This window comes from Pomacea canaliculata, linkage group LG3, assembly GCF_003073045.1.
Source record: "Pomacea canaliculata isolate SZHN2017 linkage group LG3, ASM307304v1, whole genome shotgun sequence".
NCBI lineage: Eukaryota > Metazoa > Mollusca > Gastropoda > Architaenioglossa > Ampullariidae > Pomacea > Pomacea canaliculata.
Genome location: NC_037592.1, coordinates 35,532,033 through 35,549,845, shown reverse-complemented (window position 1 = coordinate 35,549,845; position 17,813 = coordinate 35,532,033). Strand labels below are relative to the sequence as shown.

Sequence of the window (17,813 nt, the reverse complement as noted above, 5' to 3'; positions counted from 1 at the left end):
TCATCTGTTACCTTTAGTAACGTAGTGCATTTTGTTGTTCTTAATTTTTATGTATGATCTTAGTATGGTAGACTTGCTGACATTGCTGTGAAGCATCTACTGCCGTTCCCAACAACTTATTTTTGTGAGATTGGATTTTCAACACTTGTGGGCTGAAAGCAAGAAAGCCGGTTGAACGTGGAATCTGGCATGAGATTGAAACTCTCCAACATCGATCCAGATGTTATTACCTTAATATCTCATCAAAAACAACTGCATTCACCGCATTAACATTTTAATTAATAAAGAACTTTGTGATGTATGTAATTTTATGTATAACTTACTATTATGATACTGTTGCAAAAGTACATTTAATTTTGAATTGTAATGAAATGAATGCAGCAATTTAAATTTGAAATTCACGATACAGAGCAGTTTTAGGCCTTGGTGGTTTGCCATATTTTTTACTATTGTAAAGTGGTCCACGGTCCAAAATACTTTGAAAACCACTGATCTAGGCTATTCATATGCACACCTACAACACACACACAGATATGCTGTCAGCCAGATCAATAATCTGTGCCAGTGATTTTTGTTTAATTCTGATTAGCAACATGAGAAAAAGTATGCAATACATCTTACAGATTCCTTACTTTTTAAAAATAAGTATTTGGTGCATGCAGTGACTAACATTTTTATTATACATGTAACTGACATTTTGGTTATATTTAAAAAAAAACTTGTAATATTTTACATAATGTATCAACAGTGGTCTAATAATGCCTAAATAATATAATTAACTCTTGAAGATATCCTTTTTTAACACTGCATTCTTAGCAATTTTGTGTTGTGATACTGAGCTGCAATGATGGGGTGGGGGGGGGATTTGGTGTTTTACGCCGTGTCAGCAACTGAGGCTATATTACGGCAGGCAGCCAGCCCTGTAAACAGATGCCACGTGCAGAGAAAGAACAGCGTGCCCGAGACGAGAAATTAACTCTGGGCAGCCAACCTTCACTGTATTGGTGACAGGCGCTAACCGTTGAGCCACCGGGCCGCTCGCAATGATGGGGTGAGAGCCTTCCCATGTGGAATATAGATTTCTTGTACGTATTGAAAAATTCGCATTTCTTCACTCTCCAAATGAATGTGACTCACAGGTGTGAAACGTTTTTGCATAGGAGGCTCACAATCACCACAATTATAATTCAATGCATGTTTAACTTGTTTTATATGAGGTAGACATGAAAACCAAAAGGTTTTTGTCTAACAAGACTAGGTTCTGCGAGGGTGAAATAACCAGCTTGACTGCTGAGTAATGGGGACCTAGGCATTTGAGACATGACTGGCTGTGGAAAGCAGATGCCAAAAAGTAAGATGTATAGCAGGACACAAAATTTCTGTCATGTTAATGTCTTGTAGACGACATCCATCATAAACAAGAAGAATTTAGTAGAAGCCAGTGTATTTTTTTTAGGTGTAGCCAGAAGTTTTTGGTTCCCCCCTCCCCCATACCATCACAGAAATAAATATTGCACAATGTCTGACCACAAACATGTATAAATGGACTGATGACTATCTGCCGAGACTAACGCTTGGCCTCTTGCGAAGTTATCCACTGTTAGGGCTCAGCTAACACAATGGAAACCAGACTTCCAGAAAAGAAGTGCAAACATGGGGTGCAAAGAGATTGAAATGTTAACAGTATAATTACTGTAATGTTATTGCTTTGTAACACTATTAACCAATCTCTTCATTAGATCACAAAATTGTTTGCTTTAGTAGTCTTAAATCTTGCTTATGGAATTATAAATTGTATGAAACAAATATATAGATCTATGATCACTGATGTTCAGATGCTTCCCCTTGGTCTCTTGTTTATATAAAATCTGTATGCAATTTTGTTTGGTCTGGTTTGTATATCCTGTTTTGCTTGAATTCAGCAAACAATAAGATCATTACCTTTTTTATGCACTTGTCTTCAAAGTGCCTCGAGCAAATCTCCATTAAGATGAGTTCAGTTCTCTTCATCCTGTCCAGAGGATTGAGATTTGTCAAGAACAAGTTGTGGAACTGTTTCAGTGAATAAACATTTGCAGCTGCAAGGCTTCAGATCCTGATGGTATTGGTGGCAGAACATTACATTTCTGCATGCACCAACTTGAGGCATTTTCCAACACCTAGTCCAGCGCTCTATGGATTCACTCTCCCTCTCTGCTGCTTGGAAATTATATACTATTGTTCCAGTTCTGTAGAAAGCTTCAGCTCAGCATCTCAACAACTTTAAGACCAGTGGCCTTAACGTTCTTGGTCATGAAAATATTGGAGACAATCATCAAAACATTGATTCTAAAAGTCACTAACAGTTGTCTTGAACACTTACAATTTGCATACCAGTCCAAGCAAAGTGTTGATGATGCTAAACTGTTCATCGTTCACACTTTGCTCAAACACCTGGAGAATCCACAAGCCCATGTACGACTGTTGTTTGCTGACTTCTCATCAGTTTTCAACGCCATTCTATCACATATCCCAGCTAGAAGACTCCTTGATGAGTTTTCCTTTGACCATCAGCTAGTGTCGTGCATCTTTCACTATTTGGTTGACAGGCAGCAATGAATACTTGTCAAAGGCACTTTTTCTGACTCAAATCACAGCGTGCACCAGCTCACATCAAGGCTGTATTTTATCTCTGCTTCTGTTTATTCTGTATACCAACAGTTGTCTCAGTAACCAGGAGGGTCAAGTTCTCTGAGAACTTAATGTAAGACCAAAGAGACGGTCTTTGATTTCCATCAGAATTCTGCATGCAGGATCAACAGACTGAGGCTGTCATTCGTCGTTTCGGCTGTGCGTTACTGGAATGGTGCTGAGTGCAAGTGAGTGAAACATGAAATGTGAAAGTCTGTTTGGTGCATAAGAATGTGTTGTGATGTTATTTTTATCAAGCTGCCCCCGAATCACCCTCAGGGACAAATAAAGTGTTCTCTTATCTTATAAATGGATTAAAGCTTTTGTCTGAACGGCCTATAGCATGAGAACCACTTGCCACTCATCTTGCTCTTTCGATACACCTGGCTGCAGAAGTAGCGATAAAACCCTAAACCAAAACATTTGTTTTTTGCACAGTGGCATCTTACCATGTAGCAGTATGAACCACCTCTTGATTATTAAAAATGTTAATGTTACCAACTCTGCTGACAGTCATTGGCATTCTTGAAACTGGAAGCTTCAGAAGTGAACTGAAAAAAAATTGTCAGCAAGCAGTCCAGTAATGCAAGTTCATGGTTTGATGAAATAATAAAATTGATTAGCACAATGCATCACCATCGAAGGTCAGCTAAAAGCCCTTTACAAAAAATAAAAACAATAAGAATCACACTGGGCAGTAGCTACATGAAAACTACTCAGATGCAGACTTTTTCTTTCATTGGTGATGGTAAGTGCCAGTCCACACCAGGTAACAGCACCATTCAAATTACAGGGATCAGAAGGAAGGTTTGTCTCAAAAAGTAAACAACAAATGGGTTCTCCAATTGCAGACCATAATTGAAAATAAAAGTACAATTTTTCAAATAATAATGCGCTCTATATCTTTCATCACAGACAAAATAAAAACAAATATTCCGCTCAGAAGCTGTAGATCACCTGTAATTGCTCCTCAGACCAAAGACCCTTACTAAACTCTTATTTTCCAATTTGAACAACAGATTCTAAAGTGATAAGGCCACTTAATAAGTGCTAACATGCCAAAATAACCTCTGTTGTGTAAGCACATCACCTCAGATGACTTTCAAAGTCATGTACCCCTAAAAGTGCTCAGGCTCTGATCCTGATATGTGGGTTTTTGTTGTTTGAATCACAAGTTCATTATTGTTCCTTTGCCATGAAAAGAGTCCTTATTTACAATAATGAAAACCACAAAAAATTATTTTCTTTTTTCAGAATGATTGTCAGGAACACCTTTTTCTGTTAAAGGATGAGTAGCAGCCGTGTTTTTCATTACTGAAAGGTCTGGAACACCACTAATTTCAAAGTCAAGCAACATTTGGCCAAATGCCTTGCCCTGTAATGTAAATAAAATAAAAATGGTCAAATGCACCTCTGCAAAGAAAAGATGACAGCAGTTTTGTGAAGTACCTGACATAAAAACTGCTTTACTAGTTTGCTTGGCCAACTTTGCCAACATATTTTCTGGCTAAAATTGTTAAAGGTCTTCCAAGCATTTTACATAAAAGATAGCATAACTATTGTTGTACTTCACCTGGTTCTATCCATTTTACATATAGCTGTAGTTTTGTATCACTATTGTGCATTCTCTCTGCAAAGCACGGCACAAGATTTGATCTTAAAATTTTCTAGTAGCTGGCTCTTTTGAGAATGTAACAATTTTCATGAATGATGATTATAGTGAAAAATTTATTCATTATGGATTACCAAAGAAGTCACATAGCCTACCTGAGGATCACTTCTGAGGGAGGCGATACCTCCACCACCTAACACTTGATGAAGAACAAAGTTTAAGCCACTAATGCCAGGAACATCAAACCTGCCAAATAACATAAACAATGCTTCTAGAAACTGTAGATTATTTATAGTATTCAGTCAGATATCAGTAAACTTTTAATTACATCTGAAGAACAAAAGGAATAAAACTGGTCTGGATGCAAATGTGTGTAAATACACAAACCAAGAATGTATTTTGTTTTCTATAGTTTGTAAGCCACATAATTGAATGATCGAGTGCTATACCCAGCAAAATCCAGGCCCACAGTGCTTAACAAAGAAGACAAATGTAAAACTAGTTCATGATGATAAAATATGCAATGCTAGTTAATATATTAACATTCACACACACATATATACATACACATCAACCCTTACCCACACAAAACACATACCTACACACAAAAGCATGTGCACACTAACACACTATAAGTGTATTCAACTAAAACAGAACTGATAAACTTTTAGCTAAAACAATGTAATGGAGATAAGACAATTGTATTCCACAGCATCAGAAAAATACCTTTCAACTTTTGTTCCACTGGTGTTTGCAAACAGATGGCTGAAGTAGTATTCCACAGCCTCAGCAGTGAGGGCTTGTCTTATGTATGGAAGATAGCTTGGGTCCCTAGCAATTACTCCTACAAATTATATTAAAAACAATTTATGAGTTTTTTCCATTATAATTAACACTGAAAATCTGGAAATCATTATGTCCAGAAGTCAGGTATGGCTTCTAGTTGTTTTTCTAAAAGGGTGATAATTTCTTCAGCATCCTCTCTATTTCTGATCTTGTGTTGGCATGTGAGTTTTCACTCTTGTGGTCTGGCTGTAGGTATGCAATGACTGTATGAAGAACCAATTGCCACCGCAATTTATTCATTCCACATGCCATTTACTTGATTAACTCTACTGACCATGATCATGTACTAGCCTGAGGTGACCTAGGGTCATAAACGTAACTACTGTTGCTGGGAATGTGTGTGTGTGTGAGAGAGAGAGAGATTATTTCAACATGTCTATGTATTATCTCTATATCAGGGCTTCTGCTTACGCAAAAAATTGTGTACAGTACGCATTAAAAGTTCAGAGGACCCCTTCAATTTTCGTCGATGGGGTCCCATTCAAAGTTGGGCGAAGAACAGGGACCCCTTAAAAATCTGAAGAAGGGGTCCCTGGGACCCCAAAGAATTTAGCCCTAGCAGAAGCCCTGTATATATTACCAGCATGAGCCCTATCTGTAATTGCCCTTGTGGATTAATAAAGTTGTATTGTTAGAACCTGCTAAATGTACACATAGAAAGTACTACAGCCATTAACAAAAAACTCTTAACCTTTATTTGATTAAGCCCAATTCTATGTGTGGCTATGTGATATATACCCCATGCATAAATGGGCTAAACAAGCCATTAGAAAATAAGAATTAACTCTTACGTAATGCTCCTTTCATCCAGAACACCTGACTCTATTTAGAAGTACACAATCTTTTAATGAAACTGAAAACTTAATCTTCAGACAGAAGTGATTCTCATCATAATATCATAAAATGGAGTTTAACACAGATGCTTGCAAGGGGAAAAAAAAAATTAACTGACCAATGTTGGCATCATTGCCCTTATCTCCACTGCGTGTGTAAGCAAGATCTTCCAGACGGAATACACAGTCACCAATGGGCAAATCTTGTCCTGTGTATCGAGATTGTCCATTTGTAGGGGGATATGCCTGCTTCAGATATTCAGCAGTTGGTGCATCAGGAGGTTCATATGTCTCTGTAAAAACTCCATTCATCTCCAGTGATATCTGAAAAAAGATGATGACAAGATAAATGTTGATGAATGGCTGATTTCTGTTACAGACACCCAACATACATCTGCTACTAAGCAGCAATTAAGAAAAAAAAGGGTGGTCCCCTGACCTATTGGTTGTCAGTGAAAGGCTGCATTTTTCTTGCTGTAATCTTTTTGTAAGACCAGCACACATCTTCTCTCCCTTGCTGCTTTATTTTCCCAACTCTCTATTGTATCATTCACCCATTTAATAGTTCGGTCAACTGGGAGCTGCACCATACAAAAAATAAACAGCACCATTGGCATTGGACACCAGTCCATTAACCACTAGACAATCTGCAGTGATAGTAAAGACAACAGCACATGAGCATAGGAATGTTTCTAATCTTCCAAAAAAGATAATAGTATCCTCCCAGACTTCTACCTTTAAGAATGGTGGAGGAGACAACTTTATAGTATACCAGTTTCCAAAGTATAATTTTGATAATATGAACAATGATATAATGCTTAACTTCTTCCACTGCCCTTTTGGCAAGCAGAAATTTGCATTCAAATTTCCTTGTCAATGCCTTTCATTATGATGTTCTAAAGAGTACAGTCAACAACATTATTTCTGAATTTAAAGGTAAGAGAGAAATATCTATGAACCTTTTACCTTCATGTTATTTTTTGGGTACAGGAAGGAAAAGAACTTCAGCACAGGTGATCTGAACAAAAATGAAAAGTTCTAATGCAAAAACCAAAAATGTTAATGACACTTTCCAAAAGTAACAACTTCAAGGTAAATCACATTAAAAAAAAAGTGAACACACTGAGTACAATTCAAAATATAGAATGCAATTAGCTGCCTTCCAACTGAGAACTGAGGCTGAAACCACACAAAAAAGGGCTATTTGCATAAACCAAGAAACAACTTTATTGCCTACAGCTAAGAAGTACAGAGCAGTGTGGATATAAGACATTTCCAATGTTTCTGATTGTATAGAACTGTTTTCTGGCAGATAGTCACAATGGACTGACACTCTTTAGAAATAAATTAAGTTCAACTCAGTGGTGAACCCTGAATACACCCCAGTCAATCTACAGTTGTGGTTATGTGCTCTTTCTTTCACCATATAAATAAAATGTTATGTGCATATACCCCAATAAGCAGTGATTTATTTTTCACTTATTTTCATTTTCCAGGAGATTTTCTGTTTCTCATCTCTCTCTTTGCTGCTGGTGAGTGAGTTTCTTTTTTAATTATAAAAAAACTAACAGAAAAACCCTTTGATGTTTGTTAACTTGGTCTCTCATTCTTCTTTGATTTTTCCTAGTTTGTTCTACAATCAACAGTTCGATAAACAACAGGAAAGATAGTCTTACACTTTAGGTCTTCCACCCACTACTCCACATAAGCCGGGAGCTGTTCCAGAGTAGGGGGGAAAAAAAAAAGACGTAAAAATGGGTTAATTTCCACACAATATCAGTTATGATTATTAAATGAGATAATGGAGGTACTTCTTTGTAAAAAGCGTGCAAGTATACATAAATTGATGAAATATTACTTGTACATGAAGATCCCTTTAAAACAGACTTCTCAAATTTAATACACTTTAAAGGAAGAAATAAAATTCACCAGCAACAAAAAAACCAAAAAAAATCAGTACCCGTAGACATTCCTGCCTTCAAACAACTATGAAAATCTGACATCACACAATACATTAAGAGAAGGTATACCCATTACCATGTGGTTTTTAAGAGCAATTATTGTTGAAAATTTGAGCTGCACTAGTCAACTAGGATGCATGATTATGGGCACTACTGCAGTTGCTCAAGATGTTCTGTGCTGGTCTTGTATTGGCATCATCCATTTGCGATATAAAAGGCATTCTACTCCATCACTCCAGTAAAACCTACAAGTGCAAGAAGTTACCCTACACGCAAGCTGCAATAATTAAATTCCTTGAAGGAATTACATGTATATTCCTGTCGCAGATTTCTGGCAGAATTTCTCTAAAGCTTGATGGCGACGGATCTTGCTTCACTCTTTTGTCAAGTTCACTTAACTTCTTCAACTTCGTGCAGGATGTTTCCTTACTTAGCTAAATCTGTTCCCAAGCAACATCATTGTTTTGGTTTTAGTAGGAAAGATAACATTCACCTTGACATTATTTCACACTATGGGGAAGAGGGATGAGGCATGAAGCCGGAGTACCCAGAGAAAACCCCAAAGGTCTGCCCTGCAAACAAGTATCCTGAGATGAGATCTGAACCCAGGGCCTCTAACTGCAGTGGTGACAAGCTACTATCTAACATACGCTCCCCACCTCCAAATCATGAAAGGTTAATATGGTGCTACAGAACTCTAGTGTGACAACAAGAAAACAAAAAGGCACTTTTTAAAAAAAATGTCAGTACCTCTGAAACAGTTCAGATGAATGCTGAGTGAACAATAACTGTCATTTCTTAAAGTGAAATGTGCAAGACAATATGCATGTCTAAAAGAACTGGTACTTACCCATGCCAGTTCCCGCAGGGGCAACTTCTCGGGAGAAGAATTCAAGGGCCTTCTTTTGATTATGGGTTACTGCCAGCCACAGAACTACCTCCCTTGTTTTCTATGTAATTAAAAATAATAAACTCAGGTGTCAAAAGTGAGAAGAACTGATGAAACATATAATAGCTAAAATGAACATTCAATTTTGGAATAAAATTACTCCTTTCTGAAGACATTAATCAGCAACTAGATAGAGCAGGATAATACTTGTCACCTTGAGTAAATCTGTAATATTAAGTACATGTACCTAGATCTGAGGCTGAGGGTGCTCAAAATTCAAATCAAACACTTTGTGTTTAATGATGCACACTATTTCATCTAGCTTTTAATCCAAAAGTTACTGTTATTTTTCCATTAGAAATCTCAATGGCATAAAAGTGTCCATTAACCAAATGTCACTTCATTAGCCACCACAGAATGGTATCAATATTTTCTTTTGCTGTGTCTTCTTGTTTTTCTCTTTTTCAAAGCATTATGAATACCAACTCTATTAAGGAACTCCATTAAATCTCTACCTGGCTTCTTGCATGTGGTCCAAACATGTTTTCTGTCCCTAGGATCTGTACTTCCACATTAGAAAAATCTTCAAGGTTGAGCTGATGAAAAATTCTACGACATCTGTAACAAATGAGCACAAAGAGCAAAAATTGTAACAAATAATATTACCACATAATGTAATAAGTTATCAATAGCTTGTAAAATTTATTGTTAGTAGTATTTCTAAATACATCTTCAATGAAAGTAGAAACCGACACATGATCACTGGAGAAAGAAACAAAGTATATACAAATTATACTAGGGAGAGAATCCATTAAAGTCAGGAACATTAAAAAAATATTAGCACTTGCCGCTTAAGGATTGCTTTTGCTGTGAGTTCAGCCTTCTCTTTGGCCCGTCCACCCCCAACAGTTGCTACAGCTGTAGCACGATAACCATCGAGATAAGTAGCACTGACCTTGCAGATAAACAGTGAAAGTGTTCTATTTAACTTCATAATTTCATAAATTCATGCTTCAGGTTAATACAGATCTTCCGAGCACTAGCATCTACTCTCACTTACACACATACACATGGACACATATATGTGTGTATATGTATATATGAACAGATGCATGCACATACACGCTCTTTTACTTCCTTAAGTTTATGCACCCACTAATATTGCTTAATTTTTGTGTTTCCAATCACCTGCTCTGTATGTTTCATGTGCAATAATTAAATAACACTGACCTTATCACACAACATTTTAACTTATAAATCTGCTCACCTTGTATTCTCCTGATGGAGGACTTCCTCTAGCACCAGTGACAAAGACAGCATCATTTGGCAGCTCCTCAATTTCCACATTAGTGAAATCACAGACAACATCAGGCAGGAAATACAGTGCAGGGTTGGCTACTTCATATAAGAGTTGTTCACACACTGTGGCTCTTGAGACAAGACCACCAGTTCCTGGTGGCTTTGTCAGAACAAACTGACCATCAGAGCCACACATTACGATGGGAAAACCTATGTTGTCCCTGCAACAATAGAATAAAACTGAAATGTAGAAAGCTTGTTCAAAAAGGCCAAAACAAATTAAACTGACCATATCTACGTTCATGAAACTGACACATTGTAGTTTACTGACTAAACAATCTAACAATCCTTTTAACTGCAAGAGGATGCAAAAGCCTTTGTTTTCACTTACGTAATTAGTGCAGTTAATGCAAACGGCAACATCTCATATTTTTGCAGTTCAAGGTGGCAAGAGACTGACATTTATAAAATAATAAAATATACTTCATCATCGTGTCAAATAATGATATGATATCTTTGCACTGTATAACAGCAGGTAACATTTTTGTCACAAAACAATTGTTACCAAGAATTTCTGAAAAAGCCTGATTACACATTCCAACAATGACTTGCAAATGATTTTCTAAACTAATTTAAAATAAAAAAGTAATTTACAAAGAAAACTTTGACATTCAGCCTCAACTAAAATTTGAGATTTATCTCTGCACATTATAAAGATGAATTGGGCATCTGTAGGTAAGGAGCACATAGCTATTGTATATTTAAAATTGTCAAACATTATCACTAATAAAGCATTGTTAGAGATTATCTTCTACAGTAACTACCAAGAAAAGAGACAGCCTTAAAACACTACCTCAACACAAGCTGAGGACTGTCAATATCTTAATCAGAACTGATATATGTGTGATAATCTGAAATCTCACTTAAATGTCAGCAGAATAACACTATTTTAAAAAAATTGTGACCTCTTCTGTCTTACTGAAACATGGCTAACAGATGAGGTTACATTTGAACTAGAAGGATACACAATGATTTGATTTGACAGAAAATGCACAAGCATCAAATAAGTATCTAGGGGGAGGCTTGTGTATGCTTGTAAGTGAAAAATGGGCCACAAACTACACAATGTAGGGACAGCATAGTACTCCCCATTATGAAAAACTGACAGTGTCCTTCAGGCCACACTTTTTACTTCGTGAATTCAGCCATTTCATTGTTTATAGCAATACTCCCATTAACATGCCAGTGAACTATGTTTTAAATGGTGCTACTGTGAAAAAAAATTGAGATTTTGGTAAATGTAACAGATTTGTAAAAGCAAATCTGTTAATATTTTCCTTAAATTTCCTAAAACAAATCTCATTACATTTTCATGCTCAGAAAAGTGAAAGGAAAGGTGAATAATTTACCAGTTTGGAACTTTTTGCCAATCAGTAAAAATGCCTCCGGTTGCTTGTGCACCACATTCTATCAAATGACCAGCCAAACTGAAATCAATACACAGAAGAACAAACCTGTGCAGTGATTTTGGAGTTTACTGCAATATGTCTGCCAGGAAAGAATTGTTAAAAGAATTTAACATGAATATGGATAATACTTTATGTTATGTTAAACTATGATAAAGCATCGAAGATAAAGGTAGATGAAAGGCCTGGAGCATTAAGCATGCATCTATGGAAGCATGAAAAACTGCTGCTGTGATGGAACCAGTAAAGGGTGCATGTCCTAGCCCATCTTTAACTGTACAAACGCAACATTCTACACTTATGTAGAGTGACGTCCCTTCACCTAACAGGCTGAGTGAGGAAGTTCTGTATTTTCTGTTTGTCTATGTTCTCCTTTTGTCATCAATTACTGTATCTGCCTACCTATGTGTGTTCCTTTGTGTGCTAAATTGTCTGTGGTTTTCTACTTCTTTTATTTTTGGCTCAACAAATGGGATAAACTTTTCCAATAGTCTACACCAGGGGTGGGCAATTAATTTTCCCAAGGGGCCGCATGAGAAATCGGGATGGTTTTAGAGGGCCGGACTAATATAGTTAACTCAGTTTTACCCAATACTGTATATATAGTATATATACAGGCGGGCGGGCCAGTGGTTGGGCCAGTCAGAGACGGGAGGCGGGCCGGCCTTTGCCCAGGTCTGGTCTACACCATCCTGCCACTTTATTTGCAGTCTGTGATTTGTTTGCTTCATTCACTTTTACACTTGCCATGCATCAGGATAGCACTTTGTGAAACACTTGTTTTTACAGTGTAATGGATGCACAATTCAGTTCTGCTTTCACTTCACAGCTTTGGATGCCTCAATGACAATTATATTCAAATCTGCAATGTTGTCCATGACTGATGTGATAGCCCTTGTTGCTATTGATGAAGTTTTTGTACATATTTTCCACATCAGTCTCCAGTATGCTTCATCACCATGCTGCATTTTAACTAAAAACATCTGTTAATTTCTCCAGTGAATATGTTTTTGACTGGGTGTTGCTATGCTTGTTACCTTCTTAGCTTATATAATGTCAGCATGTGCTATGGTTTTTAAATGTTGTACGGTTATATGTTTGATTTCATGTCTGTTTTAGAATTGTAAAGAAAAATGAGCTTAATAAAACTGTTTGTACATATATATTTACACTAAATTATTATTACTATTATTTACCTGTGCTTTTATTGTTGTTTAGCCCAATTGGAGATAGAAAAAAAGCTGCTAAATATTTTTTCAATCACAAAAATATAAAAATCACTTATGACAAAATATAAATTATGTAAAATAATATGAAGAACAAAGAGACCTAAGAGTTATTTTATGATACATTAAAGTAAGAATTTTATCCAAAAAGTTTTACTTATCATCTTTATTTTCTGAGTATTTTCTGTACCAGGTTTACAAGATAGCTTATGCCATCATCTATGTATACAGAAGCTTTTAAGTTTTATATTCTCTTACCTGCCTGCAGCCAAGAGGTCATGCTGATCCATTGTCCATCCATACTAACAAAAACAGATAAAATTGCCATCTCCATCATGCACTAAAAAAATATCTGAAGGATCTAACATATTGTCCTAGGCACCACCATAAATGGTATTAATTTTGTTTTCCCTGAGGCAATGAATTGTTGTTGCTAATCTGCTGTCAAAAATAAGTGTCTTTGCCAACAAAGGCAATGTTTATGTTCAGTCATTTTTAGCTTCAATTACCAAAATTCTATTTCATTCTTGCTACAGATGCAAAAAGTGGTCATTATTCAGGGATAAAAACGTCTTGAGGGTGGTATCCATCTTTTGTATCCATATCCATCTTTTGCAGCAACACTTCCATACATTATATCAGGACATCTAGTTACACACTTTGGTCACAGCTTACTGTCACTGAAAACTTTTTACCTTGTGAATAAGTGGGGCTAGTACCATGGCACTATCCACACACCTTCCAGTAATAACTACATCAGCCCCAAGACTTAACGCCCTTGCAATAGGTCCAGCACTGAAATTGAAAAAATATTTATCTAGCGATTTTCCCAGTTCTTGCATCTTGATCTGAAGCATACATTAACACTATTCTTTGCTGTTGGCTTCACAAAATAATTTAATGTTTGAAAAGCTCAGACAGTACAGCTGGCTCCAAGAATCTCCACATTTCACATCACTATTTCAGACAGTAAACTACTTATTGCATACATCTTAAGATTTTAGAGAAGGCTGTTCACTAGCATGTTCATTAGAATTTTGGTCATTAGCACGTTTGGCTTTGTTCAAACCTTAGATCTCAACAAAACATTTTCAATTTTCAGATGGTAATACAAAGATAAATAATATTTTTGGACAGTGAATGGGCATGCACACATACACACCACTCTCTCTCACACACACATATATTTCAGGACAACCAGTGGCTACAACACTTTTCAGTATATAAGCAACATTTCTGTATCGCAAAATAATTGCATTTTGACATTAAATAAAGGTCAGAAATGTAAAATCTGAAGATTAAGCACAGTTGTAGCCTTACCCCAAATATGCATTCATGCTATGTAAATTATCAGGAAAACTTTGTCCTGATGACATATCTGTAATGCCTTGTTTTGTTAACTCTCTAACCTGTTTTCAAGAAGAAAAAAAAATGTTTTTCTTTAATTAACAGAAATGAATACATTACATCAAAAAGACTATTATTTATAAGGCAGATAGGCATGCACGCTTATAAACGAACACATACACATATGATGCTTTGATTTAATAAATTTCTTTTTTATGCCAAAAGTCTGAATCTGTATTTTTTAAGTATACTTCAATATAGCAGATTAATAAAAAATGTATCCACATGTGTATCTATTAGTATGCAAGCATATGCACATAAATATATAAAATATAGACACATACGTCAGTGCGTATTTCAAGCATTAATTTCTCAGAACTTCTATCAAGCTTCTATAAAGCAGCAACAGAAAAAAATTATCACACCTGAGGCATGAGATCATCACCAGTGACAACAGCAATACTGAGTTCAACGCCAGCCTCTTTGCATACTTCCTGAAGTGCTTTTGCACAGCCAGAGGGATTAATCCCCCCTGCATTACTGATAATCTTGATTCCTTTAAACAAAATCATGAAAACTGAGAGGGCAAAAGATTGTATTCAATTATGGTATAGGTGTTGTGGGGAATCATGACTTTAAGCATGAAGAATGTATGAATAGCTGCTGTTACAAAACCAGCATTATTGGCTGTTCTCAAAACTACTTTATAAACTGTGAAAATGGTCAAGTTAACTAATTAAAATTACCCAGAAGAAAATGAACAAATTAAAGTAAATAATAAATAAAAGTATCAAAGCAAAAACCATTATACACGTCTTCTATTGATCCTACCCAACCCCATCACACAAACACAAAACACGTGCACTCTCTTTCTAGCAATGACAGAAACTTGCCTTTTTTCTTGATATCCTTAATGAAAGGAGCCATGCTTACTGTTACAAAGTCTGGTGCATATCCCATGTTCTGAAATCACAGGGGTCTACTATTAATCCATTTTGAATGAATTCCTCTTGCACATCTTTCTTCCAAAGATGATAACCATAGTCTCCTCACCTGATTTTTGTGCTTCCCAGCAACAAGGAGAGACATTGTGATTTCTGACAAGTAGTCAAAGACAATGAAGTCCACTTTTGCACCATAAATCAACTGTGGTGCTGTAATTACATAAAATTGCTATACTCAATAGACATCTACTTTGTATTATCCAAATTTTAAATAACCCAGCAAACACGCAAGATTCGGCCAAGCTTGGACCAAGCTAAAAACATTGATGCTTATATATTTTACATTTTGAAACAGTTTTGTCTGTCTCTCTTAAATATAAAAATGTTTCCAGTCCATAAAATGCAAGGGATTTTCAGACCCTTATATAAATTGTTAGAAGAGGTAAATTTAATTATATTCCAAGATAACAATTACTACGGAATATACATATAGGGACTTCTCACATAAAAAATGCAAAACAATGTAGGTGCAGTCTTCACTCCCTATGTAACAAAACTGCTTTAACTATTAGTAGTATGTTTTATGTATTTAAAATTGTCATTAGCACTTGTCACTGATGACTATAATGATGACAAAATTTCTGGTTTTATAAGTTGGGTTTGTATTAAAATGTCTTATGCAATGAGACATTCAGTCTAACAAACTCTTTTGCATCTTCTTGCTCCACGTTTTCAGATCCATTTTGAAAATTTCCTTACACATTTGGAAACAATGTAGAAAAGGTAAATTTTGATTTCACAATAAATATATAAATAAATAAAATATATTCTGCTGACATGCGATAAATTAGATAAGTTTCTGCAAACTATAGTATTAAGATCCCTATCTTTCAATAAATTTTTCTATTCTAAGTGACGTGTTTAGAATGTCTGCCGATTCTACAAGACGATATGTGTAGACGACCTTTGAACTTAATGTCAACCTGGTAAACATTAATAAACGCACAAAGTATAATAAGGTCAGCAGTTTCATTAACAATTCAGCGGAAAATAAAATCCATATGAAACCCACACAACTGTACATTTTTGTAGGTGGGTTTATTACTTTTTTCTAGTGGTAGTGCAACACTTCATCAGCAGTGCAGATAACCGCAAGTCCAAGTGTTCCATAAACTATAAAACAAACCTGCGACAGCTGTATCGCCCCAAAATCCGCTTGCACATCCTATGTTTACTACCTTTCCTTTCAGCAAGTGAGCATGGATTGTGCGGATTGACGAATGACGACTACATAACTGAGAAACAAGTAAAGTTCTTTTTTGCCCAAGCAGCCGACGTAAGTAAATGTAAGTGGCCATCATGTAATCATGCGATGACGTGTATCCGGTCACATGACAAACAAATTTACTTCTGCACAGAACAATATGGAGGATGATGTGTGCTCACTTCGTGATCGGCAGACGCAAGGATGAAATCGAATGCAAGGAATTCACATACGCTTAAAGAAAACTTCTCTGTGTAGTATAATTTTTGAAACCTAACATCAATAGTTTTGCATAGGAAAAGCTGGTTTTGTTGCTCCAGAAATCATGGCGGAGATGGTATATGGAACACATATCGGTGGAGAGGAGAGTCATGTAATGTCCGAAAAAGTGCAGTCACTTGCAGCCACTGTCTACAAGGAATTTGAAAAGGTTATTTCGAGGTACGATGAAGATGTTGTTAAAGAACTCATGCCTTTAGTTGTTGGAATTCTCGAAAATCTCGATGGCGCCTACGTTGAGAAACAAGAGCTTGATGTTGAAATTGAACTGTTGCGTGAAGATAATGAGCAACTGCTTACACAATACGAGAGAGAAAAACAACTTCGAAAAGGGGCTGAACAGGTATGCCATGGAATTATACTTTCCATAAAACAGAAAAGGCTATTTTGTTATCTTACATTTGACGCAAAGTTGTCAATTTTGTGTTACAGATTCACTCATTCAGAGACTCATCACTTTTGTGTGTGTGTATGTTAACGCGCTTGCCTGCGTGCAGGTGCGTGATTATATCCATTGTAATGATGCTGGAATTGCTCAAGGATGCATTAAATGTAATATTCTTTAGCATGTATTCCACTGCTCACCAACCATGAATGCGAACAGTACATTAACATATTTGTCTACCTAAGGAAATCAAATTCATTTCTGACAATCCAATTTTATTGATGATTAAGCAGGGAGAGCTACTGAAACTGAATTAAAAATAGGAAGCATTCTGTGATCATTAGATTCACATAGACATAGAGCTGTTAGTTAGTTAGGCCCTTCGCTCCTCCTGGTGCATAGGCCATCGACGACAGTCCTCCAACGCCTCCTGTCCTGGGCTACCGTCACCAGTTGCCCTCATCACATAGAGCTGTAGACTAAGTTAATTTTATATGTATGACTATTATTAACACACCCACGACTTTTATAACAGTTTTAAATTTTGGGCACAAATGCATTATACAATAATTTATAGCCCTTCCATCAGGATCACCATGACAGAAAAAAAACAGCAGAGCTTATATTTGTGGAAATTATGTAATATGCTGTCTGCTTCACCCAGTCAAAATTTTTTTTCCTGACTCCAAAACTAAATCCTTAATTTAAACACAAATCATAAACCTACTCCAAAATATCATAATTTCTCCAAATCTGGTGACATTCTATAGCTTCTGCAATGCCACTCTATAT

At 36.2% G+C, this 17,813-nt stretch overlaps 2 protein-coding genes across 24 annotated transcripts in view; one reads left to right on the top strand and one right to left on the bottom strand.

Moving 5' to 3' along the window:
* Nucleotides 1–1,395: 1,395 nt before the first annotated feature.
* On the bottom strand, nucleotides 1,396–16,477 carry LOC112560268. 3 transcript variants are annotated; one of them, XM_025231999.1, is made up of 18 exons: nucleotides 16,280–16,477; nucleotides 15,203–15,303; nucleotides 15,043–15,112; nucleotides 14,575–14,705; nucleotides 14,123–14,211; nucleotides 13,498–13,597; nucleotides 13,061–13,104; nucleotides 11,520–11,597; nucleotides 10,079–10,331; nucleotides 9,660–9,766; nucleotides 9,327–9,429; nucleotides 8,773–8,872; nucleotides 7,638–7,677; nucleotides 6,928–6,979; nucleotides 6,081–6,285; nucleotides 5,009–5,126; nucleotides 4,438–4,528; nucleotides 1,396–4,045 (listed from the first exon to the last, which is right to left on the bottom strand). In XM_025231999.1, exons 1-18 carry the CDS (start codon nucleotides 16,452–16,454, stop codon nucleotides 3,908–3,910), a joined length of 1,995 nt encoding a protein of 664 aa, XP_025087784.1. In that variant the 5' UTR covers nucleotides 16,455–16,477; the 3' UTR covers nucleotides 1,396–3,907. The 3 variants fall into 3 exon arrangements, with proteins under 3 accessions (XP_025087784.1, XP_025087785.1, XP_025087786.1); XM_025232000.1 differs by having other exon boundaries at nucleotides 15,043–15,128; nucleotides 16,280–16,296; XM_025232001.1 differs by lacking the exon at nucleotides 15,203–15,303 and having other exon boundaries at nucleotides 16,280–16,415.
* Nucleotides 16,478–16,495: 18 nt separating this feature from the next.
* LOC112560267 (C-Jun-amino-terminal kinase-interacting protein 4-like) overlaps nucleotides 16,496–17,813 on the top strand; it is a 62,220-nt gene continuing 60,902 nt past the window's right edge. For all 21 annotated transcript variants that reach the window (XM_025231982.1, XM_025231980.1, XM_025231998.1 and 18 more), the window contains exon 1: nucleotides 16,496–16,979. In XM_025231982.1, coding sequence (XP_025087767.1) covers nucleotides 16,683–16,979 — 297 coding nt within the window. In that variant the 5' untranslated portion in view covers nucleotides 16,496–16,682. The remainder of the gene's footprint in view (nucleotides 16,980–17,813) is intronic.

Coding starts and splice junctions, on each gene's coding strand:
- LOC112560268 (XM_025231999.1), bottom strand. CDS start 16,454: ATGATGGCCACTTACATTTACTTACGTCGGCTGCTTGGGCAAAAAAGA. Junction 15,113..15,202: donor CTGGGAAGCACAAAAATCAG/GTGAGGAGACTA, acceptor CTGTGATTTCAG/AACATGGGATATGCACCAGA. Junction 6,980..7,637: donor GTGGGTGGAAGACCTAAAGT/GTAAGACTATCT, acceptor ATTTTTGTTCAG/ATCACCTGTGCTGAAGTTCT.